This window comes from Lupinus angustifolius, chromosome LG02 (genome assembly GCF_001865875.1).
Source record: "Lupinus angustifolius cultivar Tanjil chromosome LG02, LupAngTanjil_v1.0, whole genome shotgun sequence".
Taxonomy (NCBI): Eukaryota; Viridiplantae; Streptophyta; class Magnoliopsida; order Fabales; family Fabaceae; genus Lupinus; species Lupinus angustifolius.
In genome coordinates this window covers 9,749,808-9,772,640 of record NC_032010.1, presented here as the reverse complement: position 1 = coordinate 9,772,640, position 22,833 = coordinate 9,749,808, and the positions used below count along the sequence as shown (strand labels likewise).

The following is a 22,833-nucleotide window of genomic DNA, read 5'->3' as shown; positions in this document are numbered from 1 at the left end:
ATTATTGAAGCCACTACTCCTTTTTATTTGGTTCATATGGACATATGGGGCCTTTCTTTATCCCTAGTACCATTGGACATATATATTTTCTAATCATAGTTGATGACAAATCCAGATTTACATGGTTATACTTCCTAAAGCTTAAATTAGAAGTGCATGATCTAGTCAAGAATTTCGTTACCCTTGTCCATACTCAATTTGGACTTAGAGTTAAGTGCATAAGAAGTTATAATGAGAAGGAATTTTCCCTAAGTCAATACTATGCAAATCAATGGATTGAGCATCAAACTAGCTGTGTTGAAACACCCCAGCAAAATGGGGTTGTTGAGAGAAAACACCAACATATTCCTAATGTTGCTAGATCTTTGGTTTTCCAATCCAAGTTGCCTCACTATTTTTGGAACTATGTTGTAAATCATGATGTGCACTTGATTAACATAGAGCCTAGTTATTACCTTTCTAATGATAGTTCTTTCAATGTCTTATATGGAAAGCAATCAGACATCTCTCACCTTAGGATTAGTTTGGAAGTTGAATTTTGGAGGGAAAGGAAAGGAAAGGGAAGGCTTGGGACTCATCTCACAAGTGTATTTCATGGCTCCCAAGCCTTCAATTTCCATTTTCCCCCTAAAAAAATCAACTCCCAAACTAACCCTTAGGGTTTTTGGATGTTTTTGTTATGCTGCCACCCTTTCTTCATAAAGAAGGAAATTGGATCATAGATCTAGAAAAAATGTTTTCCTTCGACTGAAAAGGAGAGTAAAAAGGTTATGTAATTTTGGATATCAATATACATGAAATCTTTATATCTAGAAATACACACTTTTATGAACACATTTTCCCTTTCAGAGATTATCTTATAAAGAGAAGGACCCTAGCTTAACCATTCCCACTAAATCAAACACTAGTTTAACCACTAATGACAATTGTAGGATTGTTTTTAGTCCTCAAGTACCTTCTGTTGAATCCTTAGTTTACGAGCCTAGTACTTGTATAAATACCCATGAAGAAACCAACTCCCAAAGTATTACTCCTGTTGAAGACAACATGATTGACAATGTTGAGGAAGGTAGTACCCTCATTAACAATCAAACTCCAAGAAGGTCACACAAAATTACACATAAACTTCAATACTTGCAAGATTGTCATTGCACACTAACCAACTCTACTTCACACTCTGTCTCACCAAGGTCTTCAAAAATAAGATATCCTTATCTAAAAGTATATCTTATGATCACTTGTCCAACACTCACAGACATTACTCTTAGTATTTTTTCTAACATTGAACCAAGTAGCTATAATGAAGCTATTAAACAACAATGTTGGAAGGAAGCCATTCAGAAGGAGCTTCATGCTCTTGATAAAAATGGTGCTTGGATATAACAAACCTAGCCAATGATAAGAAAGAAATAGGATGTAAATGAGTTTTCAAGTTAAAATACAAATGAGATGGATCCATTGAAAGGCACAAGGCAAGACTTGTTGCCAAAAGTTTCACCCAAACTGAAGGAATAAATTACATGGAAACTTTTAGTCGTGTACTCAAGATGACTACCATTAGGGTCATTCTATCATTAGCTTCAACAAACAATTGGCATCTTCATCAACTAGATGTGAATACAAATTTCCTTCATGGTGAGTTAAAAGAGGAAGTTTATATGAAGCTCCTCTAGGACTCAAAGTTGATCACCCTAGACTAGTCTACAAGCTTCAGAGATCTTTGTATGACCTAAAGCATGCTAGCAGGCAATGGCATGAAAAGCTAACATGAATTCTTCTTCAATCAAGTTATCAAAAATCTTTTGCATATCAGTCACATTTTATTAAATCCACTACTTATAGTTTTACTATTGTACTTGCATATGTGGATGACCTTATGAAGGAATTGCTCAACTCAAAATTTACCATAAAGGACCTTGGCCTCCTAAGGTATTTCTTAGGAATGGAAGTGGTAAGGTCTAGTAAGGGTATATTGTTCTATCATAGAAAGTATGCCTTAGATCTTCTAGAAGAAACTAGCATGCTTGGATTAAAGCCTTGCTCCACTCAAATGGAATATGCCAAAAAGTTGGTCAGCTCTAAAACATGTACTCCTTTAACTGATCCTACACCTTATAAAAGACTCATGTGTATGCTCTTATACTTAACTCATACTAGACCTGGCCTTAGCTTCTCTATTGGGCCTCTGAGTCAGTTTTTGTCTAAAGCTACTAATAATCACTTTAACCAGCAGATTCAGATCTTAAGGTAAGGGTACACTGATTCAGATTGGGCAGGATGCCCTGACTCTAAAAAATTTGTTTCTGGTTACTGCTTTTACCTTGAGAATTCACTCATTTCATAGAAGAGAAAAAAACAGGTTGTAGCAAGATCCTCAGTTGAAGTAGAATATAGAGCCATGGCCTTAGCAGCTTGTGAAGCACAATGGTTACTCTACCTAATACAAGACTTGCAGATTGCTCATCCTCAACCTGTAATCCTCTATTGTGATAACCAATTCGCCCTTCACGTAGCTGCAAATCCATTATTTAAAATGAGATGACCAAGCATATCGAGGTGGATTGTCATTCAATAAGAGAAAAGATTGAAGCTTGCTTGATACATCTTTTGTTCATCCCACTGCATTACAAATAGCAGACATTTTTACCAAATCCCTATCTCCTATATGTAAAAGACTTTGTACTCCCAACTTGCGGGGGGCTCTTAAAGTTAGCTAATAGAGCTCATTATCAACATAAACAAATTGTGGAAAATGAGCTCAAAAGAATTTGATTTTCTTGACTTTTTTTTCATTTGGGCCTGTTGTTTTTATCTCTTTTATTTTTGGCCCAGACTTGTTTCTTTTAGTAAGTCGTTAGAGTTCGGTGGTTAGTTTAGTTGGGATAATAATAACCACCCTTTCTTATTATAAATAGTTTGTTATATCTTTTGTTGAATAAAATAAGAAATATATAGAGGTATTATTTGAAATTTCTCTTTCATCTTTTCTTTCACTACTTTCGGTTATTCCCTTAAGCTAGGATGAGATACAATGTTTAACAATATTTAGCCTAAATATAACCTAAGAATCTATGAGAGAAGTCTTTTTTATAAGAGGTCATAAGCAACTTGTACCAAAGTTTTAAAAGACTTTAAATACATTCCACAAGAAAAAATATGCATTAATTACTATCTTCAATCACAATGTTACATTGTGTTTAAAGAAAGTTTATTTCTTCTATCAAATGTTTTGATTTTTATGATGAAAGTCTTGGATTTTTTAAATTATTTGGACGAAGCTATCAACCAAAACTTTTTTTTAAAGTATAAAATGGTTGCAAGCAAGGGCAATTATACTACATTTTTTCGAACTTATTTTATATTTTAATCCTATAATTGCATAAGTTCACATAAAAAAAAGAAATTGCAACCCATATATATAGGTAGAAACAAATCAAATTAAATTTGCTTCAACTAAATCAGGAAAAGAATTAAAATTTTATCATTTCATTGTTCACTATTATTAATTTATATTACTCATAGTATAACATAATAATAATAATAATAATATAAAAACTCTTATATTATCAATGTATATAACTCATATATATTTTTCTCTATAATAAAAAGTTAAATATTACAATACATAATAACATCATATATCTACTCATCCTATTTATATATTTAATATTATTTGATTGAGAGGTATGTCTTTGACTTTGAAATTTGACTTCCATCCATCCATGACCATGTACCAAGAATTCACCGTCATCACACTTCTATTTTGATCCTCTAATTTATTCATTATTATATAGATTCTGACATACTCGTCCTACATTATAAACACGTTCTTGTATTTTTTTTATAATCAATCCTATCCCTTATATGATAAGGAAATAACTTATTTAGATCTGTCTTAATAAATATTATTTTATAGAAATCAAATATTTAATTGAAGTCTAATTTAAACAAAAAATCTTTTTCAACTTTATATTATTAGACCAACTTTTGATGGACTATTTAAATAGTAGAAATAAAAAAGAAAGTGGAGTTTGGTTGAATGCTTATGCCAGCTTTTGAATTAAGCAAGTGGTATTGATTTTATTTCCCACGTGTGTCTCTCTTTCCACTTAGTTTCCTTACTCAACTTGACTACTTCTTCAAGTGCTTCCTACCTTCCTATAATATCTCTCTCCATAATCCATATATATATGTTTGTCTTAGTTTCTTTACTTCAAATTTCTCAAACACCTTGTTCTCTAGATATACTTCATACGAAACTAGAAAGTAGATTTAGCTTTTAGCAACAGCTTTTTGCTATTAAAGCTTTCAACAACTGCTACTTTGTTTTATTTTACTTGGAAGTCATGGATTGTTCATCATGGATTGACACGTCCTTGGATCTCAACCTTAATTCATATAGAGCTCATGAAGAGGTTACTGTGAGTATATATTAAATAATTGAAGATAAAAAAGCTGTTAAATGAAATGCTTCTCTAATTAGATAAAAAAAGCTGTTATATATAAATCCTTATGTGTTTTTGATTTCAGAAGGAGGTAGAAAGCAAATTATTCTCATTGGGGATGACCAAGTTTCCTGTGAAAGAGGAGGTTAGTTGATCCAATTCTTTGCTTTGTTTTCTTTCCCTTGGTTGTAGACTTGTAGTAATAATTTACCAGATTCTATAACAATTTATTTAGCACTAGGAAATTGGAATGTCAAGTACATCTTTTTTTCTTGTTGAGTGAATGAGTGATTATTTTGTTCATGGTGAGTTTATTCAAGTGTAAAGTCTCATATTGGATATGAGGAGATGAGTGGAAAAGTTTATAAATGGAACTCTACGATAGTTGGAGGCCTGATCGTAGTCTGGTCCAACGATTCACTTGTCTAATATGGAAACGCATTTAATAGTGTTTGATAGACCTTTCAGAATATGATGAAATAAAACAGAGTTATGTTCCCAATTGTCTTGTTCCGTTTTGTTTTGTCTCTGCATCACACTACTTAGTGATCCTAATATCCTAGTGTTGACATTTCAGTGTACTATTATTAAGTTGGAAATGGAACTGAAGAGGGTGAGTGCAGAAAACAAGAAATTGGTGGATATGCTCTCAGTTGTGTGTGAGAATTACAACAATTTGAGAAGCCAATTGATGGAATATATGAGCAAAAATCCTGAAAAGGAATTCAACCCATCTTCAAAGAAAAGAAAGTCTGAAAGCAGTAACAATAATAGTAACCTGATGGGAATTAATAACTTTGAAAGCAGCTCCACCAATGAAGAATCTTGCAAGAAACAAAGGGAAGAACCAAAAATTTCAACAGTTTATGTGAGGACAGAATCATCTGATACAAGCCTTGTAAGAAGACTCTTCACTCTTATTTACCATTCATTCATCTTGGTTGGTTATAACAATACATATAATGTTCTGTTCATAACCATTCTTAGCATAAACTCATAATCATTGTATGTGGTTTCAGGTTGTGAAAGATGGATACCAATGGAGGAAGTATGGACAAAAGGTGACTAGAGATAATCCTTGTCCAAGAGCATACTTCAAATGTTCTTTTGCTCCAACCTGCCCTGTGAAAAAGAAGGTAAAAATCTAATCATAATCTTTTGAACATCTAATCAGATACTTTTTTTTTTTTTAGTACTACCAAAAGTGTCCTCTCATATATCGGTAAGGAACTAATTCCTTTGCATGGTTGCCCCTCCCAACCAAATATCGTTCCTAGAAATCAAACTCTTAACCTTTGGGTCTTTTTGAGGATTTAGTGAGGCCTTATACGACTAGATCAATGCCTTTTTAGTCTTTGAATCTTTTTTGTACTACCAAGGGTATCCCCTCACCCTTTGGCTAAAGAACTAATCCCTTTCGGGATGTGTGGCTACCCCTCCCAACAAGTGTCGATGTAGGAATTGAACCCTAGACCTTTTGGTGATCTTGGGATCTAGCAGAGCCTTACACTACTAGACTAACACATTTTTGGTTGTTGATCATTGAATCTGATAATGTATCCATATGCATTTATCTTTATCTTCGAATGAGAAGCTAATAAGTTGGTGTTGGTCTTGTTTGGTTATTCAGGTGCAAAGAAATGTAGATGATCAATCTGTCCTTGTTGCAACTTATGAAGGGGATCACAATCATACTCACCCTTTGGCACCAACAGTTACTACCCTTGACTTGGTAAAATCTAAGTGCAGCAATGATTCCAAGAGCACAAAACCAAAAATTGATTCATCTCATCAAGTAGTACCAAATATCATGGTGCAACAAATGGCTACTTCATTGACCATGGATCCTAATTTCAGAGAAGCACTTGTGGCAGCTATATCAGGGAGGTTCTTGCAGAACAATTAACCCATCTACTAACTTAGTTTCAAAATCTGAAGTATTACTATATTATTTTCAGCATAGGAGGATCATTATGTAAATGTTTAACAACAGTGTTATATAAAGATCAAACATTTTGGAAGCTAATTAAATATTAACACAAACTCATAGTTTGAGAGTTTATATTTTATAAACTATATTGATGCATCAATCTAGGAATATAACTCAGAATAAAGAAGGAAAAAGTGAGTGATCTGAATGATCTAGTCTGCAATTCACAAAAGGTAAACTGAGACACTATTTTGGACTAATTTGGATCAAGAATCAGAATATCAATGCTATACAGTAAATGGTTAGCAGCATGTATATTTTGATTAATGGGCCGACAAAGTGATGTTTAGTTTAATCTGTCAAGATTCAGTGTTGTATTTATACATACTATACAAAACAAATAATAAAAAAGAAGTGGACAATCTTGCCAGCTTTTTCAATAAAGACTTCAACCAATAATTTCAAAGGAGTCCAGCTTTGTACCTTGAAGACCCCTAACCATAGTATTCAACACTCATTTCATAAAATTAGGTAATGTTGGACATACTTGACCGTGAGCCTTGACTAAAGATATAAGGAAAAAAACAGTGTCTGCTAATAAAAAATGTTAAAGTATTCATTTATTCTCAATGTGCAATACTGCTTTTAACTTGGCTCTTATTTATAATTTTTTATTTGAATCCATGTACAATTAATGTGGTGCTTATTATTTATTAATATTATGACACCATTTGTCACAAATACAACATCAGGATCAAATTAAAGATACTATCACTTAAGTTATAAGAATCAAATATACAGTTTCTCAGTTCCTAGCAACAATCTTGCTTTAATTCTTAAGGGTTCATTTGTGAGTTAAATTTTAGACAGAGAGAACAAAAATGATAGACTTTAGAGACATCTTAAAAGTGCATCTCATGGCTCTGAGACTCGGTATGATAGGGTCCCGATCATAGCTAAGTATAAAAGGGTCTTGGTGACCACACAATACAAAAGAAAAAGGTAGGCAAACTGCAACTATGACTATTTCAGTATATCTTGCAATACATGACAATTGAAACATTTGCCAAAGGTCCATTTTGCTTTATCAATTAAAAAAATGCCTTTTGGGTTTTGTACACTCCACAACTTGACAACAACCTCATTAACAATGCAACCATTGACCAAAGTCCTCATACTACTTTTAAGTGAAGCTCAATTTGTTCACAGCTAGCAATATACCTACTTCTGATGGCTCCTCCTCACTTGCTTTCTCTTTGACCTCAGAGTTGAGAGAGCTCTCTTTCGCCACTGCTGCATTCGTGGCGCTGCATTCCTTGAATCTGAAGCAACTGATAAGGTGGTCATTAGTCAGACCAGCCACTTGCATGAATGTATATATCACTGTTGGCCCTACACTCCTGAATCCTCTCTTTACTAGGTCTTTACTGATGAATTCTGCTTTCGGAGATTTGACCGGAACTTGGCGTGGGTACCGGAACTGGCTCACTATAGGCTTATGGTTCACAAAGTTCCAAATATATGTGTCAAAGGAACCAAACTCTTCCATTACCTGCATTTAAAATATGATAGTTAAAGACAATATAATAATATATAATATTCATCCCTTAGAACAAGTTGAATTGGGAATTTGTTTTTTCTCAACCAAGTTTTGTTTTCAATTCAAATTTGGGTCAGGAAGCAGGTTTCTTTCATTTTTTTCTTCAATATTTTTCATTGTCGGTAGCAGAAAAGTTTGAACATGAGCATCAAGGACAAAGTTTGATTCACTTCAGCAAGAGCCTTTTCAAGAAACAATGACAAAGGGACAAAAAAAATGAAAATTTTACACATGCAAGTAAAATTGTGCCCAGCATGAGACTGGTGGGATATGGGGAAGGTAGATGAATGGAACCTTTATCTTTGAAAATGAAGAGGTTGTTTCTAGGATTTGAAAATCATTGTCACTAGGTCACAAAGTTATTAGCAACCTTACTGTTATGTCGAGACTCACCTTCTATGCATGTCATCATTGTTTTAAATTGCGGTTGTGATTAGTGCGATTGCGGTCATCACAATGCGGATTGCAGTCGTTGCACTGTGAATTTTTTTGTGATTAAAAAAATGTTTTTCAATTCGATGCGGCTTGATACAGTTAAGCTGCAGCCCGATGCGGGGGCATCATTATGATTCGGTGTCACCCCCATTTGTGGTTGATGCAGTTGTGACGGTCACTACAACCGTAATATTATAGCTGCATTACGTGATGCAGTCTACAATTTAAAACAATGCATGTGATACATGTGATTAGAAAATGAGAAGCAGTATTTACCTTACACATCTGACGTGCATTTTCAATTATTGATCGCAACCTGAGATCTGATAGCAATGAGTTGGCAGGGCTTCCTGGTGTAGTTACCTTTCTCTCATTCATTCTTGAAACAGCGTATGGATCAAAATCGAAAAATACTTCCCTGTGTTCGGCGATATATCACAACAATTAATCCAAAGCTAAATCCTAAAATTTGTTATTGCATTTTAGACAATATTAAAATCTTTGAAACCAATTGAAACCTAAATAGAAGTACACCGGTTATGTAATGAGCAACTTCTTTTTTATGTGTATTTGTTCTATGCCAACCATATAATTAAATCCAACCTATATATCTCAGGGACGATTATCAGTACCGGAATAACTGCCTTTTTCCGAGAATGGTGGGCCATGCAAGTTCGGCCAAGGCTCCAGAGAAGCACAGCAACTCGAACAGTTTCCTGCACATTGCACAAAAACAAAATCCCAGAAACGAGACAGTTTCAACCCAGAAGCTAAAAACCGAAGAGAAGATTATGCAACCACCAGAACAAACCCACATACTTGTCATCATGAACAGGAACTCCCCACTCTTCATCATGAAAAGCAACATAACATGGTTCTGACACAAATGAGAACATATTAGAAACCAAAGAAGAATACGAAATTCACAATTACAATGTTAACGCAACAGAAAAACAAAAGGAGAAAACACTGTGAAACTCAAAGGGCATAACATTCTATTTATCCTCACATAGGTGTTGAATGCAATCATGAAAACTGAGGCAGATGTGCTCTACGAAATTACGAAGCACTTCACTATTATGTTTAGCCATTTCATTAAGAAAGAATGCTTGTTATACACAGAACACCTTTACCATACTTTATTTTCGCATATTGACAGCACAAAAGGGCAATAATAACTAATTAGTAATTACTCTAGTGCAACAAAATAGACTATTTCACCACCCCGAGTTTTTTACTGAATACAAGGAGCTAAATCCCAAAACTAAAAAGGGAGCTAGGCAAGGAAAAGCCTTGCATGTCATCTACGAAACATTGAAAGCATGCATTAGGGAATGACGAGAATTCCATGAGACCATGACCATCCATAGCATTATGAGCCATGTTAACTACACTTGCTGCCAAATAGTTGTCTTCCTTACAGGTATGAGAGATGTGAATTTGCCAATATAACTGCAAAAAAGGTCAAGCATCCTTAACCGCAGGTTCACAAGGAGGCAAACCACCAAAACCCTTGTTCAGCATGCCAACAGAAAACTCGATCTGTCTCTTAAGTTGGAATCTTTAACTCATCACCACTATGGCTCGCCATGTCACACCGAAAAGTGTCATGCACATGCCAGATTTTACATGAACAGGGAATATTTCATGAGTTGACCAACTATAGCCTATACTTATGGTCCTTACAGATATGAAGTATACTGCTATAGAATGGTACTCGTTGTATGAAAAATTGATAAAGTATGAGTAACACATGCTTCCCTTAAAGAAAGACTTCTACCTGTGTACAAGCCAGAACTTGATATGTAGGAAATTTGAGTAAGTGCATATTAATGCTATGATTATCATTTTGTTTATAAAAAGGAATATAATATACATAAGAGAAAGAGCTTTTGAGCATCTATTCATATTGTTGAATTGAAATGAACAACAAAAAATGCATCATATAGATCAAGAGATCACAGTCACTGTGATATTGAATCATTAATTAGTAGTTACATTGTTTCTATAGTATCTACATATGCACTTTACAAAAACATGGACCGAAGTTTCAAATTATGAAAGTTTTTGACCAATAAAAAAACATATCTCAATGAGTAAGCAATTATACCCAGATTGAATATTTAATGGGGTCCACTAAGTGATCAATCCTAGAACCCAGAACATCCCAGACGACCCCAAAAACGGGAAAGCGGGATAGTGGATAGCGGGATGGCAATGATAAGGATATTTAGGGAAGCAAATAATCAATTTATACTATACGCATATAACAACAATAGACAAGCCTTAAGTCACACTGGGTGGAGTCGGCTGCATGGATTGAATGATCCCATAATGCAATGGTCTATCATAAGTCATGTCCATTGATAGAGCATTGAACTCAAGTCTTCGTATCCTAATCTTTAAATGCTTTATACACATGAATGCTAAAAATAGATAAATACACCAAAGTTAAAAGACATAAGCTCAAAATCAAAGAATAACTCAAATGTAATAAAAGTAAATACTAAGTAGCTCAAAATTCCAATATAAATCAAATAAGTATAAGGAATTAAGTCTCTCTAAGTCTGGAAAATAAATGAGAAATACAATACTTAGACTACAAGTCTATTTTAAGCATTGACAATAATATAGTGAAGATGACTGAGATGATGGTGGCTGAGATGATGCCATGGCTGATGGCTCAGAAGGTTGCATGGTTGAAATGGAAAAAGAAGTTGCAGAACCAGCAGTAAAAAGAGGAAGATGAGCCCTTTTTTTTTTACAAGTAAAATATTTTATTAAGGAAAATTAAAGATACATCGAAGAAACCAATATACAGAGCATTGAAAAAAGAGGAATCCAGAACACCTCAATTACAAAACCCACCCAATCAAAGCCATAAAAACTAACCAAAACAAAACCAAATACCGACCGAAAGAAAAGAAAAAGAGCAATAGCATTCCATGCTAAGGACTGGGTTTGAAGTCCATTCAAACGAAGATGTATTTGCAGACGACTTGTGTCTTCCTTTAATCCAAAGCCAAGATTTGAATTTGATGTCATCCACTAGCTCCTCCAAACACACTCCTTTGTTGTTGAAAACCACATCATTCCTACAAGTGCATAGAGCCCAGATTCTAGCCATCCAAATAACTGAGTAAACATCCTTCAAAATCTTGTCTCTAATAGGGAAGAAATGTTGAAGAAGATGGTCCTTGCCATTAGAGGGTAAGATCGCCACTAGATCCAACCACTGATAAAGAAGTTGCCAAGTTCAATAAGAGAAAGGGCACGAGAAAAAACAAATAATTCATTGTATCTTCTCGATCCTTACACCAGACACACATGAGATCATTGCCAGTGATATTCACTCCCCTATTCACCAAATTTAGCTTACAAGGGACTCTACATTGCAATATTCTCCAAGCAAGAATGCGAATCTTCAAAGGCGGCAAAGACTTCCCTACCAAAACCCATCTCTCCCGGTCCTCTATTCTAGAGTTGCCCTGTTGCCAAATGACCTTATATGCATATTTAACCGTATAAGCTTTTGACACATCATGAGTCCAAATCCAATGATCAGCATCCTCCTCCTTAAGAGCACTAGAACTTATCACCATGAAAAGATCCTCAATTAAGGGTTTTTCCCAATCAAAAGGCTCTCTTCTCCATGGAATATTCCAGACCCACGACCCATCCACCCAGCTTCCCAAGTGACCAACAAAAGCTCCTTTGTCTATAGTCAGGTTAAATAACCTCTCAAACGAGTTCTTCAAAACACCTTCTCCCACCCAGAAATCCAACAAGAACCTAGTATTGTTACCATTGCACACTACTCTCTTAACACCATCATTCAACCTCCCATGAGTATCACTTAAACCATAATACACTCTCTTCAAGTCTTTCCACCAAAATGAGGCTGACAAAGCAGTTGAAACCCTAACTCCAAACTCAGAGACACACTGATCACCATACATAGACCTTAAAACTCCGACCCAAAGAGACTCACCCTCAAATAAACAACGCCATTTCCATTTTCCGAGGAGAGGTAGGTTAAAGGATTCAAGATCCTTAATACCCAAGCCTCCCTTGTCACGATCCACACACACAGTTTCCCAATTGACCCAAGGAATCCTTCTTTGAGCTTCAACCCCACCCCACAGAAACTGTCTGGATTTTTATCAAATCCTTAATCACCCCCTTAGGAGCCTTGTAAAAGGAAAGGAGATAAACAGGCAGAGCGTTTAGAACCACGTTTAACAGTACCACTCACCCACCAAAGGATAAAAAAAATGGCCTTCCCACATGACTAGCCTCTTCGACGCCTTTAATAACATCTCTTTCCACACCTCTTTCCTTCTGTGATTTACCCCCACCATTGCCGGAAAGAGAGTGCCAGTCACCGAAAAAAGAAGCTCATCTAGGGGTTCAGAGCTGCTCACCCAAGGTTAAGTTGTTCGAATAGGTCGAGAGCTACCCACCGAGGTCCTTTTGTTCAAATTAAGTATAGGGATTTGTCGAAATGACCAAAATGTCCCAAAAAAGGACACAATGTTTTAAAAATGAGAAGAAAAAAATGAGTTTTTAACCCTGTCGTTTCTTTCCCAACTAGACCCACTGGGAAACTATGATCTGGGTCTGGGGTTCGGAGCAAGGACAACTAGGATTCAGATGGGATTGAATAGCAAATCCCATCTCAGCACCATGCCAAACTTGGATCCTGGGATTTGTAGGATCCAAGTGGGACCGACTACTTACATCGTTCAGTGTCCTCATATGGTTTACTTACTATGGACAAAATCTCACATGATTAACAAGTCAAATGAGTAGTTCACTTAATAAACTGATAAATGACAAGTTGGCTTAATAAACTTAAGTATGATGTATACAACAAAAAAAACATAAGAAAAAAGGACATCATGTGAATGTTATTCACACTCTAGGACTATTTGATTCTTCGGATGGATTTGAGTTTATTGTGAAGGAAATAGTCAAATGTTTTGATTTGGCCAAGGATGGGTTCCATGCAGTCCTTCTAGAGTTTATTGTGAAGGAAATAGTCAAATGTTTTGATTTGGCCAAGGATGGGTTCCATGCATTCCTTCTAGTGTTCTCTGTTGGAGCCCGATTTACACAAGAAGAGGTTGCTACTTTACGTCACTTGCAGGCTTTGTTTGGAGGCAAAATTGTTAACTACATGATCGTGGTATTCACTAGAGGAGATGATCTGGAAGATTATGAAGAAACACTTGATGATTATTCGGGTAGCGAGTGTCCGGAACCTTTGCAAGAACTTTTTATTTTGTGTTAGAATCCTTGTGTGTTTCTTAATAACAAGACTAGGGATGAAAAAAAAAAAAGAAGTTTGAACAAATGAGATATTTACAAACCTGAAGGTAAAGTTTTTTTTCAAATTTTGGTGACATTATTTATCTATAATATTAGCATATTTGTATAGAACTAAAACAAAAGGTTATTCTCGTGCAATGTTTTTGGATGAAATTTTTGTCAGAAGTTGAAAAAATGAGATCCACTAGAAAAGCTAAGTTTCTACATTCTTTTAAGTTAAAATTATGCAGTTCAACAAATCAAGCATATGAATGTGAGAAGTAATTTTTTATAAATACAAAAGCCTAAATGAACGAGCTTAGTATAAGATGTCACCAAATCACTAACTTGACTGTAGGAGGGAGCAATTAATTTGTGTGATCAAGGGGAACCCCCTCCTTCCTCACGACTCAATATTAAACTCTTGCCTTTTTTTATCCATTGCCTCTTGCTGTGTGTTAGTGATAGGATTTTGTTATGTAAATAATAAATTTTTTATAAAGGATCATAATAGAATAATATTCGTCTTTTGTAGAATGGAATAGCTTTTTAATTTAAGTAAGCAAATGAGTAACTTTGTTTATCTTTGTTACAAAATAAAGTAGTTAAAATTAAATATGTTTTTTTAAAAACAACAAACATTTATAATTATTCTTTTAGAGAATTCAGTAGCGAGGTTACAACTTGTATTGTATCTTTCTCCTCACCTCGAGTCGAGAATCGATCGCGATCACTTGTACTACTTCTACTATATATCAAAGTGGGAACAAGGTAAGCAATCAATGTTCACTCTTCGTCTATTAATTCCACTTCAATTAAACTCAAACAAATTTCTAAGCTTTACTTTATAAAAAATAATAACAAACGTTTTAATTATTTTGGGATTCAATAGCGAGGTTACGACTCATATTGTGTTTTTCTCCTTGCTTCGAGCCGAGAACCGGTCGCGATCATTTGTACTGCTTCTGCTATATATCGCAGTGGGAAGAGGGTAAACAATCAATGTTGACTCTTCATCTATTAATTCCACTTCAATTAAACTCAAAAAAAATTTGAAGCTTTACTTTATAAAAAATAATAACAAACGTTTTAATTATTTTGGGATTCAATAGCGAGGTTATGACTCGTATTGTGCCTTTCTCCTCGCTCCGAGCCAAGAACCGGTCGCAGTCACTTGTACTGCTTCTGCTATCTATTGAAATGGGAAGAGGGTAAACAATCAATGTTAACTTTTCGTCTATTAGTTCCACTTCAATTAATTTAAAACAATTTCTAAATTTTCAAACGAAGAAACAAACAATTTTCAACCAGAACTACGTAGTCTTGATTTCCCTATTGCATCTGAGGATACGTATGAGCAAGATTAACTCTTGTCAGACACAAAAATAAAAAATAAATATTTGTTTTAAGTAATTTAATTTTAATAAATCAAGGGTATTTAATTCATGTAATTAGTTAGGGTACTGTTTAATTACGGGCAGACAAGGTGCTAATACCTTCCTCGATCGTAATCGACTCCCGAACTCAAACTCTGATATAAAAGACCATTTTATCCTAATTTGAGCTTAAATTGAGTTTTCCACATTTCAACTGCAAAAGATGTGAGGTCGCGTAGCCGAAAATCAGGGTGCGACAACATATAAATCATGCTGGCATTTCCTAAAATTTCTCAATTTTCCACATTGCGGTCAATTATAATATAACTTCACAAACATGTGCAGCACTGCAGCTTTATTTACTGTCATTCTTTCCCTCCCTAGTCCTTAACTATATAGGCAACAACAGCCTGACTTAGTAACATTAACAACTATTTCTTAATTCATAAATGTTAATTGTCTCCAAAATCACACTGATGCCTAAAAGGCTAAAACCAATAAGATTAGGGTCACAACTTAGGAAGCAAGAATGAGATACAATTACATTGCGGCACAAACAAGGATATAGTAAATTTCTAAAATTATACCACAGGACATGACTAAGATGGAAAATATAAAATTAGTACAAGATTAACATAAAGGCACAAATCTTAAATTAAAAGAGAGAAATAAAGTTTTAAAGTTAATATGATTCCTTGCAAACATAATATATGCTACTACTGTTGATCCAAGAACTGTGTTATTTCCATCTCTAATGGAACAAATTCAAAATGTAATAGTAAAAATTTCATAAAATATGGTCAGGAGATTTGGAAGTGTTCATGATGTGTGTTACTGATACACAACGGTGTTGGATTGGGCAACTATTTTGAAGTAGCCTACTTCATAAGACACAGCTCAGAATAGAATAACTAAATAAGAAACTGGTAGGAATGAAGCAAAACTTCAAAGCATGACTTAGTAACACTAACACCTATCTATCTTAATTCTTAAATCTTGGGCAACGTTTGGCATGGAATCAGAACAGGATGCTAAGTTCTGTTCTCTTTAGTTCCACCCTTTTAGTGGAACCAAAATATTCTACTTATTAATCTTATGTCCTGTTTTGTTCTATTAAACCGTCCTGTTTTGACACGTCTACTAAACTAGACACCACCTTGACCTTAATTGTTTCCAAAATTACATCCATACCTCAAACCAATCATATCAATGTCACAACACAACCATACTTACTAGGAACACGATATGAGTAAATATACATGGTTCATTTGGACAGGTAAGCATCATCAGTTCATCACTTTTACATCAATGTTAGAAAATTTTCTTTAGGGTGAACCTGGCACATAATATGTGAAACAGCACGAACTTGGCATGTCGAATGTAAGGTTAATGATAAAACCTAGTAACTATAGCAACAAACAAGTAAAGAATACAATAACAAAATCAGGAACATGAATTAAAAGATACCTGTATTTGGTGTAACCCAAGCACACCTTTTCTTGTTCTGCAAGCTATCATTTGAATCAGTCTCATCAACACTATCAGTACCACCTACATTGTTAATCCTCACTTTATCAACCTTCTTCCTCACAGGCACAGTAGTAGCCCTCCGCCGCGCCACCACCTTCGCACCACTATGAGTGGAAGAATCGGTGGACGACGCATCGGAGGAGCACGAAGCATTCATGGACATGTTTTTCAGCACAGCTTGGTTATGATGATTATCTTGCTGCTTCAAAATCAAAGGCAGTGCCATTGGCTTCTTCTCTGATTCTGGCACCGATTTCTTCACTGCTTTCTTCTCTGTTTCTCGGATGGCTACATTCATGGATCGAACTCTGGGTGGACCCGACATTCTAGAACCTTCTTCTGAAAACTCTAAGATCAATTTTGCTGACTATGAAAATTTCAAAAGTTAAGGCTTTCACACACACACACAATTGAATAAAAAAAGTTTTGTTTTGCTTCCAGAGAGAGAAAGTTTAAACTTGGTTTGAAAATATGAAATTCCCGTTTGATGGAATTGAATGATGTGATGGATTTCAATGGTGGGTTTGGGATTAAACAATGCAAAACCCTAAAAAGAATGAATTTTTTTCAGCTGCATTACTAAAAAAAGTTTTTGTTCCTCTTACAGAGAGAAACTGAACTTGGTTTAAATTTGAAAAACAAAACTAAATTGGAAATCTTGTTTGATGAAATTGAATAGTGGGACTAAGCAATGCAAAACCCTAGAAAGAGAATGAGACGTTTTGAAAGGTGCATTACTTAAAAATTGAGCTCTAAATATTTGATTTTGTAGTTGTGTGAGTGAAAAAGGAGGAAACTTTAGATAGTATTGTATGTGGGGTTGAGTGAAAGTGAGGGAAATGGTAATGGAGTGTGGAATAATAGAGAGAAAGTTGGTGGTAATTTGGTAAAGAATGAGAAAGTTAAAGGGAATTTTGAGAATGCTAAGAGAAAGCAACTAATAATAATAACATATTAATATCCAAATATAATATCTTGCATATGTCTCCATTAAAGTTTTTTAGGAAGTTAATAATGTTTACTACTTTAACTAATCAATCAAAATTGTGGCTTACAGAGTGTAAGTATATTCCTTTAATAAGTTAGCAATTTTTTTGAACTATGTAGTTTCTATCTTTTAAGCATTAAAGAGATGAGTAGTTATACTAGGACCGAAAGTTGTTATTTGTTAATGAAAATCATTTTTATATTTATTCGTTTTTAAAAAAAATTCACGTATTTCTTTTTTTCCTTTTATGTGGGCTATATTCTGTGGGTTTTTATTTTAGCTTTTTATGTCAAAATTTCTATGTTCTCAATCAAATAAATTATTTTTAAACTATAATATTAAAATTAGATTTTTAAGTTAGAAAACTAATGATTGGTCTAAAATGACTAATGAAAAAAAAGTTAAAAGACTAAAGTGAAATTAGTAGAAGTCACGTAACAATTTAAAAAAAAATAAGTACTTCTTATAAGAAAGACGGTAAAAATAAAATTACGGAAGACAGTATCTATTACCTATATAATAAAAAAAACTCCCTCATGACATGTGTCAATCTCTCAAGCCCCCATGACATGTGTTAACCTCTCATCAAAACTAAAGGTCTCTCATGACATGTGTTAATCTCTCAATGACATGTGTCAATCTCTCAAGAATTCCCTCATGACATGTGTCAATCTCTAAGAACTCTCTCATGACATGTGTCAATCTCTCAAGCCCTCATGACATGTGATTTATTTAAAAATAAAAAGAATATGATTACGTATGCAATATTAAAATATAATGTTACTATAGCAATATTAAAATAATAATAATATGAATCATAACATATTGTTTGTAGTTATTTTAGAGTTAAATAATATTTATTTTTATACTAATCTTATTTTAGAATCAAATAATAATGAAATTATAAATTTATTGATGATTTTTTTTATTAATAGGATACTACTAACTATATCATGTTATGTATGTGGAAAAAACAATGTTGAGAAAGTCGAACAAGATGTTAAATCAGTAGATGACCCATATTAAGTTTATCCGATTTAAACAGTTAAACAGTATGGTCTGACCGTATGATTTTATATATAATTAATAATTTTTAACAATATGAATGCACCGGTAACATACATGGTTTTAACCATGCGAATGCACGAGCAACATACATATTCTTAATCATAAATGCACATGTAATATATATTCTTAATCATGCAGCAAAAAATATCGTCCCATGCAAATGCACGGGTAACTTGCTAGTATTATTAGAATTCAAAGGCTGTTTATAGCCTTTTCAAAATAGAAAGAAAAGTAACAAACCACATTTTACAAGCTTATAATGTAACTACTAAAAACTGAAATAAAAATAGGCTTATACTCCCTGAAATCTAGGACACCTAATAATAGAATAAATATTAGACAAATTAACATATCTAACATTCTCCTCTTAAGCTAATGCATTCGCATTTAGCTTACTTTAGTAGCTTCAATCACTTCAAGTTAAGTATATTATTAAGTTTATCAAACTGCTCTAAATTTAATGGTTTTGTCATGGCATATGGAATTTAATTCAGAGAGTTGTAATATCTCAGTTCAACGACTCCATCTCAAACTGTTCCAAATTTAGCTAATAGTTATTATTTCAGATAAATGATATTGAAAGTGTGCCTAATAGTGGATGGAAGAGGATTATCTGGAGTTAATAATATTAAGATAATTTCCATGTATTTTGTCTTGAGACTTTTAATCATTCTGCATATTTTGGGATAAATTTCAATGTATTTGGGATTTTAGAAACTTGTTTTGGCGCAATTTAAGATGTACATTTTGAATAAGGTAAAAATCCTCAATATATTATTTAAACTTTGTTATTAGCAATGAAATTAGAATTTGGTCCATTATTTGCCAAAGAATTTGGAAATTATGTTGTTAAGAATTTCAAAATTAGGTGTGGTAAGAACTTGTTCCATTAGATGTATTAAGAATTTGGAAATTAAATTATGTTGTTTATTAATGAAGTAATCTACCTTTTCTATCCAACAAATATGTGTAAAAATACAACATTGGTATAAACAAATATAATGAATAATTATCATCTCCATGGAGAATTGTTATAAAAATATAGTATTTTATTATTTTTACTGTTTCTCAACTCAATAATTTTGGGTTGTTTGTTGTGTGATACAAACACTTCGATTTACTTAGTTAATTTGATAACTATAGCTGAGGTTAAACTTCACAATTACTTTCAATTTTCACTTTCATTCTTTATTAGGTACCAATTAGAACAACCAGTCCATTAGAGGTGACAAAATTTTCACAATCCACAATCCATCCAAAACCATCCATTAGAGCTAATTGATTTAAATGAATAAAATTCAATGGATAGTAGTGACAATATATGGATACAATAAATAGATATCCATGAATATATATTCAATTCATCCAAAAAAACAAAAATAAAAAATGATCTTCTTTGCTTTTTCAATTTCATTTAATATTTAAGAAAACTAAATTCAAGCAAATTCATCCATGATTCTCACTCTCATTTATAATATTTTATTAAATTTATATTAATTATAGGACATATGTATGTTGTTAATATTAAAATTTTATTCTTAAGTATTAATTATAAGTATGAGAAAAATATATGCATTGACCGATGTATGATTCTTATACATTGTCACTATATCATCCATAATTTATAGAATAAATTACACCACATCCCCTGAGTTTTAGCAAAATTACACTAATCACCCATCACTTTTCTACACCTACACACCCTCTAATTTTTATACTTTCATTACACTGATCACCCCTGCATGATAAATAAGTGTAATTTTTTAAACAAAAAATGTGATAAATGCAATTAAGTTAAACAAAACATGGTATATTGTGGAGACAGGTCCAAATAATATATGAGTCGATACCTCTTTATTATTTTTGGTTCGTTACGATATAGTATAAGATCAATTTAAACAACATCTTTTTAGAATTGTTGATGCATTTTATAACCAAAAATAATAAAGATACATTGATATGTATATTATTTGGATTTTTCCTCACAGTATACTATCTTTTGTTTAACTTAATTGTATTTATCACATTTTTTGTTTAAAATATTACACTTATTTATCATGTGGGGGTACTCAGTGTAATGAAAGTATAAAAACTAGGGGAGGTTTGTGTAGGTGTAGAAAAGTGAGGGGTGGTTTGTGTAATTTCACTAAAACTCAGGGGTGTTAGTGTAATTAACTCTAATTTATATTTAATCATTATTGACTCTTCAAAAAAGTAATTCAAATGAACGGTGGATGATATAGTGATTATGTATAAATCTTTACACTGACAGTACATAGACATTATACTAAGTATTTGTTAAAAACTTTATACCTAGAACCTTAAATGTCACATGCTCGTAATGTTGGAAAAAAATATTTTTCTATAAAAGTTCAAAATATCACTTTTAAAAAAATTGATTTCTAAATGTGTTTTTTAAATGATTTTAGAAGTGTTATTTTAAAAGGTGATTTTAAAAAATGTTTATTTGAAATAGTAGTTTTTAAAGTAATGATTTTCTTCAATAGATTTTTTTACACCACAACAAAAATATCCTTTAGCCACGGTTACAACCGTGGCTAGTGTTCAGAAAAACCGTAGCTAATTGTGTTAGCCACGGCCGCCGCAAGTGAAGCAATTAGTGGCGTTGCTAAATATTAGCCACAATCATTTTGCAATATAGCTATGCTTCCCTAAAGTGTGGTAACATTTAAATTGCCACGGTTCTATTTGTTCGCTACAGTAACAACCGTGGCTAATTTGATGATTTAACATTAGAAATGTTTGTACAAATGATTACCACACTTCAACCGTGGCTAATTAAGTTAGTTACGATTTATTCTATTTTCATACATATTCCTCTTCCTGTTGCGCCGATTGTGTAACAATATTTATATTCAATAATACATTGGTAAAAGGTAATACTAAGAAATTAAATAAAAAGAAATTAATAATTGATATTAATTGAAATTTGTAGAAAAATTAATACTAAGAAATTAGACTCAATATCTCAAATTATAATCACATTCATCTTAAAATAATTCACAAATACAGGAGCATTAATAAGTTCACATAATATATGTATCATTCAAACCATTTGTTGAAACATTCCAAATTTGGTTAAAACTATGGGGAAAGATAAATACACAAGCCATTAATATTTCTATAACAAAAGTTTCATGCATAATCACAAGGAACTTCTAGCCTTGCCCGCTTGATCACTACAACATCACCTTGATCATTTCCTGCTTTCGTCTCCATTGCTACATAAATTGAATCAATCATATCATCCAGTAGGCTAAAGTATGTCAAATCACAATCTATAACAGAATCTTTGGCTTCGAATGTGGCATATTAATGCTAATGTGTTGTGGACTTGATTTATAAGTAAAAGGATGGTACACATTAGCAATAAGGAATAGTAGTCTCACAAGAGTTTTCCTCTGTTTGAAAAACATTTGTAAAGTCTTATAGATATATCATGTAAAAAGTACAATTAGCCAATAATATTAGGGGGATAATAGAGTATGTAATGGTAGTGAAATAATGAAAGAATAGTGTTTAATCAATTAGCTAATAATATTAACATTTTCCTCATAAGAAAGCAATTCCCTGCAATAAGAAATTAGGTACTAAAGAAATTTATAAGATCTTAAATCATGAACTAGTAACACTAGTCCAATATCTTCAATGTTGATCATAGTTTATTACCATGAGAAAACAAACATGTCAAGTTTATTGTTTATAGTTTATTGTTTATATTACCTTGTCCATGATTCTTGGAGCTGACGAACCTTCTTCTTTGTGTCTTCTAATGTTTTACTCTTGTCTTCATTGTGATCACCTACTCCACCTTAAGTAAATCATGATGATTACAATCACTTAAGTAAATCAAACAATATGTAGAGAGACATACCAAACATCATGTGGTTCATCTTAACTTAACATTTTCCTCAGGTTTGATGCACTTGACAAATCTATTAGGTAGATCATATATGAACTTCTCTTCCACAAGGGTAAAAATGTGTAAGGTTTGATGCACATTGTGGAGAATATCAACCAAGAACTGAGAATGGATGGTAAAAAGTAAGTATACAATTAAAAGAAATGAAACCATATAAATTTAAATACCTGTATGGTAATGGATTTGGCAACTTCTCCATTTGAGCTTC

The 22,833-nt window shown here is 33.1% G+C and overlaps 2 protein-coding genes and 2 long non-coding RNA genes across 6 annotated transcripts; 2 read left to right on the top strand and 2 right to left on the bottom strand.

Moving 5' to 3' along the window:
• On the top strand, nt 4,205-6,471 carry LOC109335432 (probable WRKY transcription factor 40). 3 transcript variants are annotated; one of them, XM_019571567.1, is made up of 5 exons: nt 4,205-4,420; nt 4,527-4,590; nt 5,023-5,343; nt 5,465-5,581; nt 6,076-6,471. In XM_019571567.1, exons 1-5 carry the CDS (start codon nt 4,347-4,349, stop codon nt 6,349-6,351), a joined length of 852 nt encoding a protein of 283 aa, XP_019427112.1. In that variant the 5' UTR covers nt 4,205-4,346; the 3' UTR covers nt 6,352-6,471. The 3 variants fall into 3 exon arrangements, with proteins under 3 accessions (XP_019427112.1, XP_019427115.1, XP_019427120.1); XM_019571570.1 differs by having other exon boundaries at nt 4,205-4,421; nt 4,531-4,590; XM_019571575.1 differs by lacking the exon at nt 4,527-4,590 and having other exon boundaries at nt 4,205-4,421.
• On the bottom strand, nt 7,375-17,515 carry LOC109335420 (DNA-3-methyladenine glycosylase 1-like). The gene is made up of 5 exons (XM_019571558.1): nt 16,564-17,515; nt 9,230-9,287; nt 9,043-9,126; nt 8,687-8,828; nt 7,375-7,927 (listed from the first exon to the last, which is right to left on the bottom strand). The coding sequence occupies exons 1-5, from the start codon at nt 16,949-16,951 to the stop codon at nt 7,559-7,561; spliced, it is 1,041 nt and encodes a 346-aa protein (XP_019427103.1). The 5' UTR covers nt 16,952-17,515; the 3' UTR covers nt 7,375-7,558.
• Nucleotides 17,390-20,300, top strand: LOC109335424. Its single transcript, XR_002106205.1, has 3 exons — nt 17,390-17,400; nt 17,519-17,527; nt 20,245-20,300. It is a non-coding gene; the product is annotated as an uncharacterized LOC109335424 (long non-coding RNA).
• Nucleotides 21,848-22,823, bottom strand: LOC109328961. Its single transcript, XR_002105497.1, has 3 exons — nt 22,578-22,823; nt 22,427-22,514; nt 21,848-21,924 (listed from the first exon to the last, which is right to left on the bottom strand). It is a non-coding gene; the product is annotated as an uncharacterized LOC109328961 (long non-coding RNA).

Excerpts from the sequence above, each read along its gene's own strand:
- LOC109335432 (XM_019571567.1), top strand. The coding sequence starts at position 4,347 with ATGGATTGTTCATCATGGATTGACACGTCCTTGGATCTCAACCTTAAT. Across the intron at positions 4,421-4,526 it reads AGAGCTCATGAAGAGGTTAC|TCAGAAGGAGGTAGAAAGCA; the intron begins TGTGAGTATATA and ends GTGTTTTTGATT. Across the intron at positions 5,344-5,464 it reads AATCATCTGATACAAGCCTT|GTTGTGAAAGATGGATACCA; the intron begins GTAAGAAGACTC and ends ATGTGGTTTCAG.
- LOC109335420 (XM_019571558.1), bottom strand. The coding sequence starts at position 16,951 with ATGTCGGGTCCACCCAGAGTTCGATCCATGAATGTAGCCATCCGAGAA. Across the intron at positions 9,127-9,229 it reads GTTCCTGTTCATGATGACAA|GAAACTGTTCGAGTTGCTGT; the intron begins GTATGTGGGTTT and ends TGCAATGTGCAG. Across the intron at positions 8,829-9,042 it reads GGAAAAAGGCAGTTATTCCG|GGAAGTATTTTTCGATTTTG; the intron begins GTACTGATAATC and ends CGCCGAACACAG.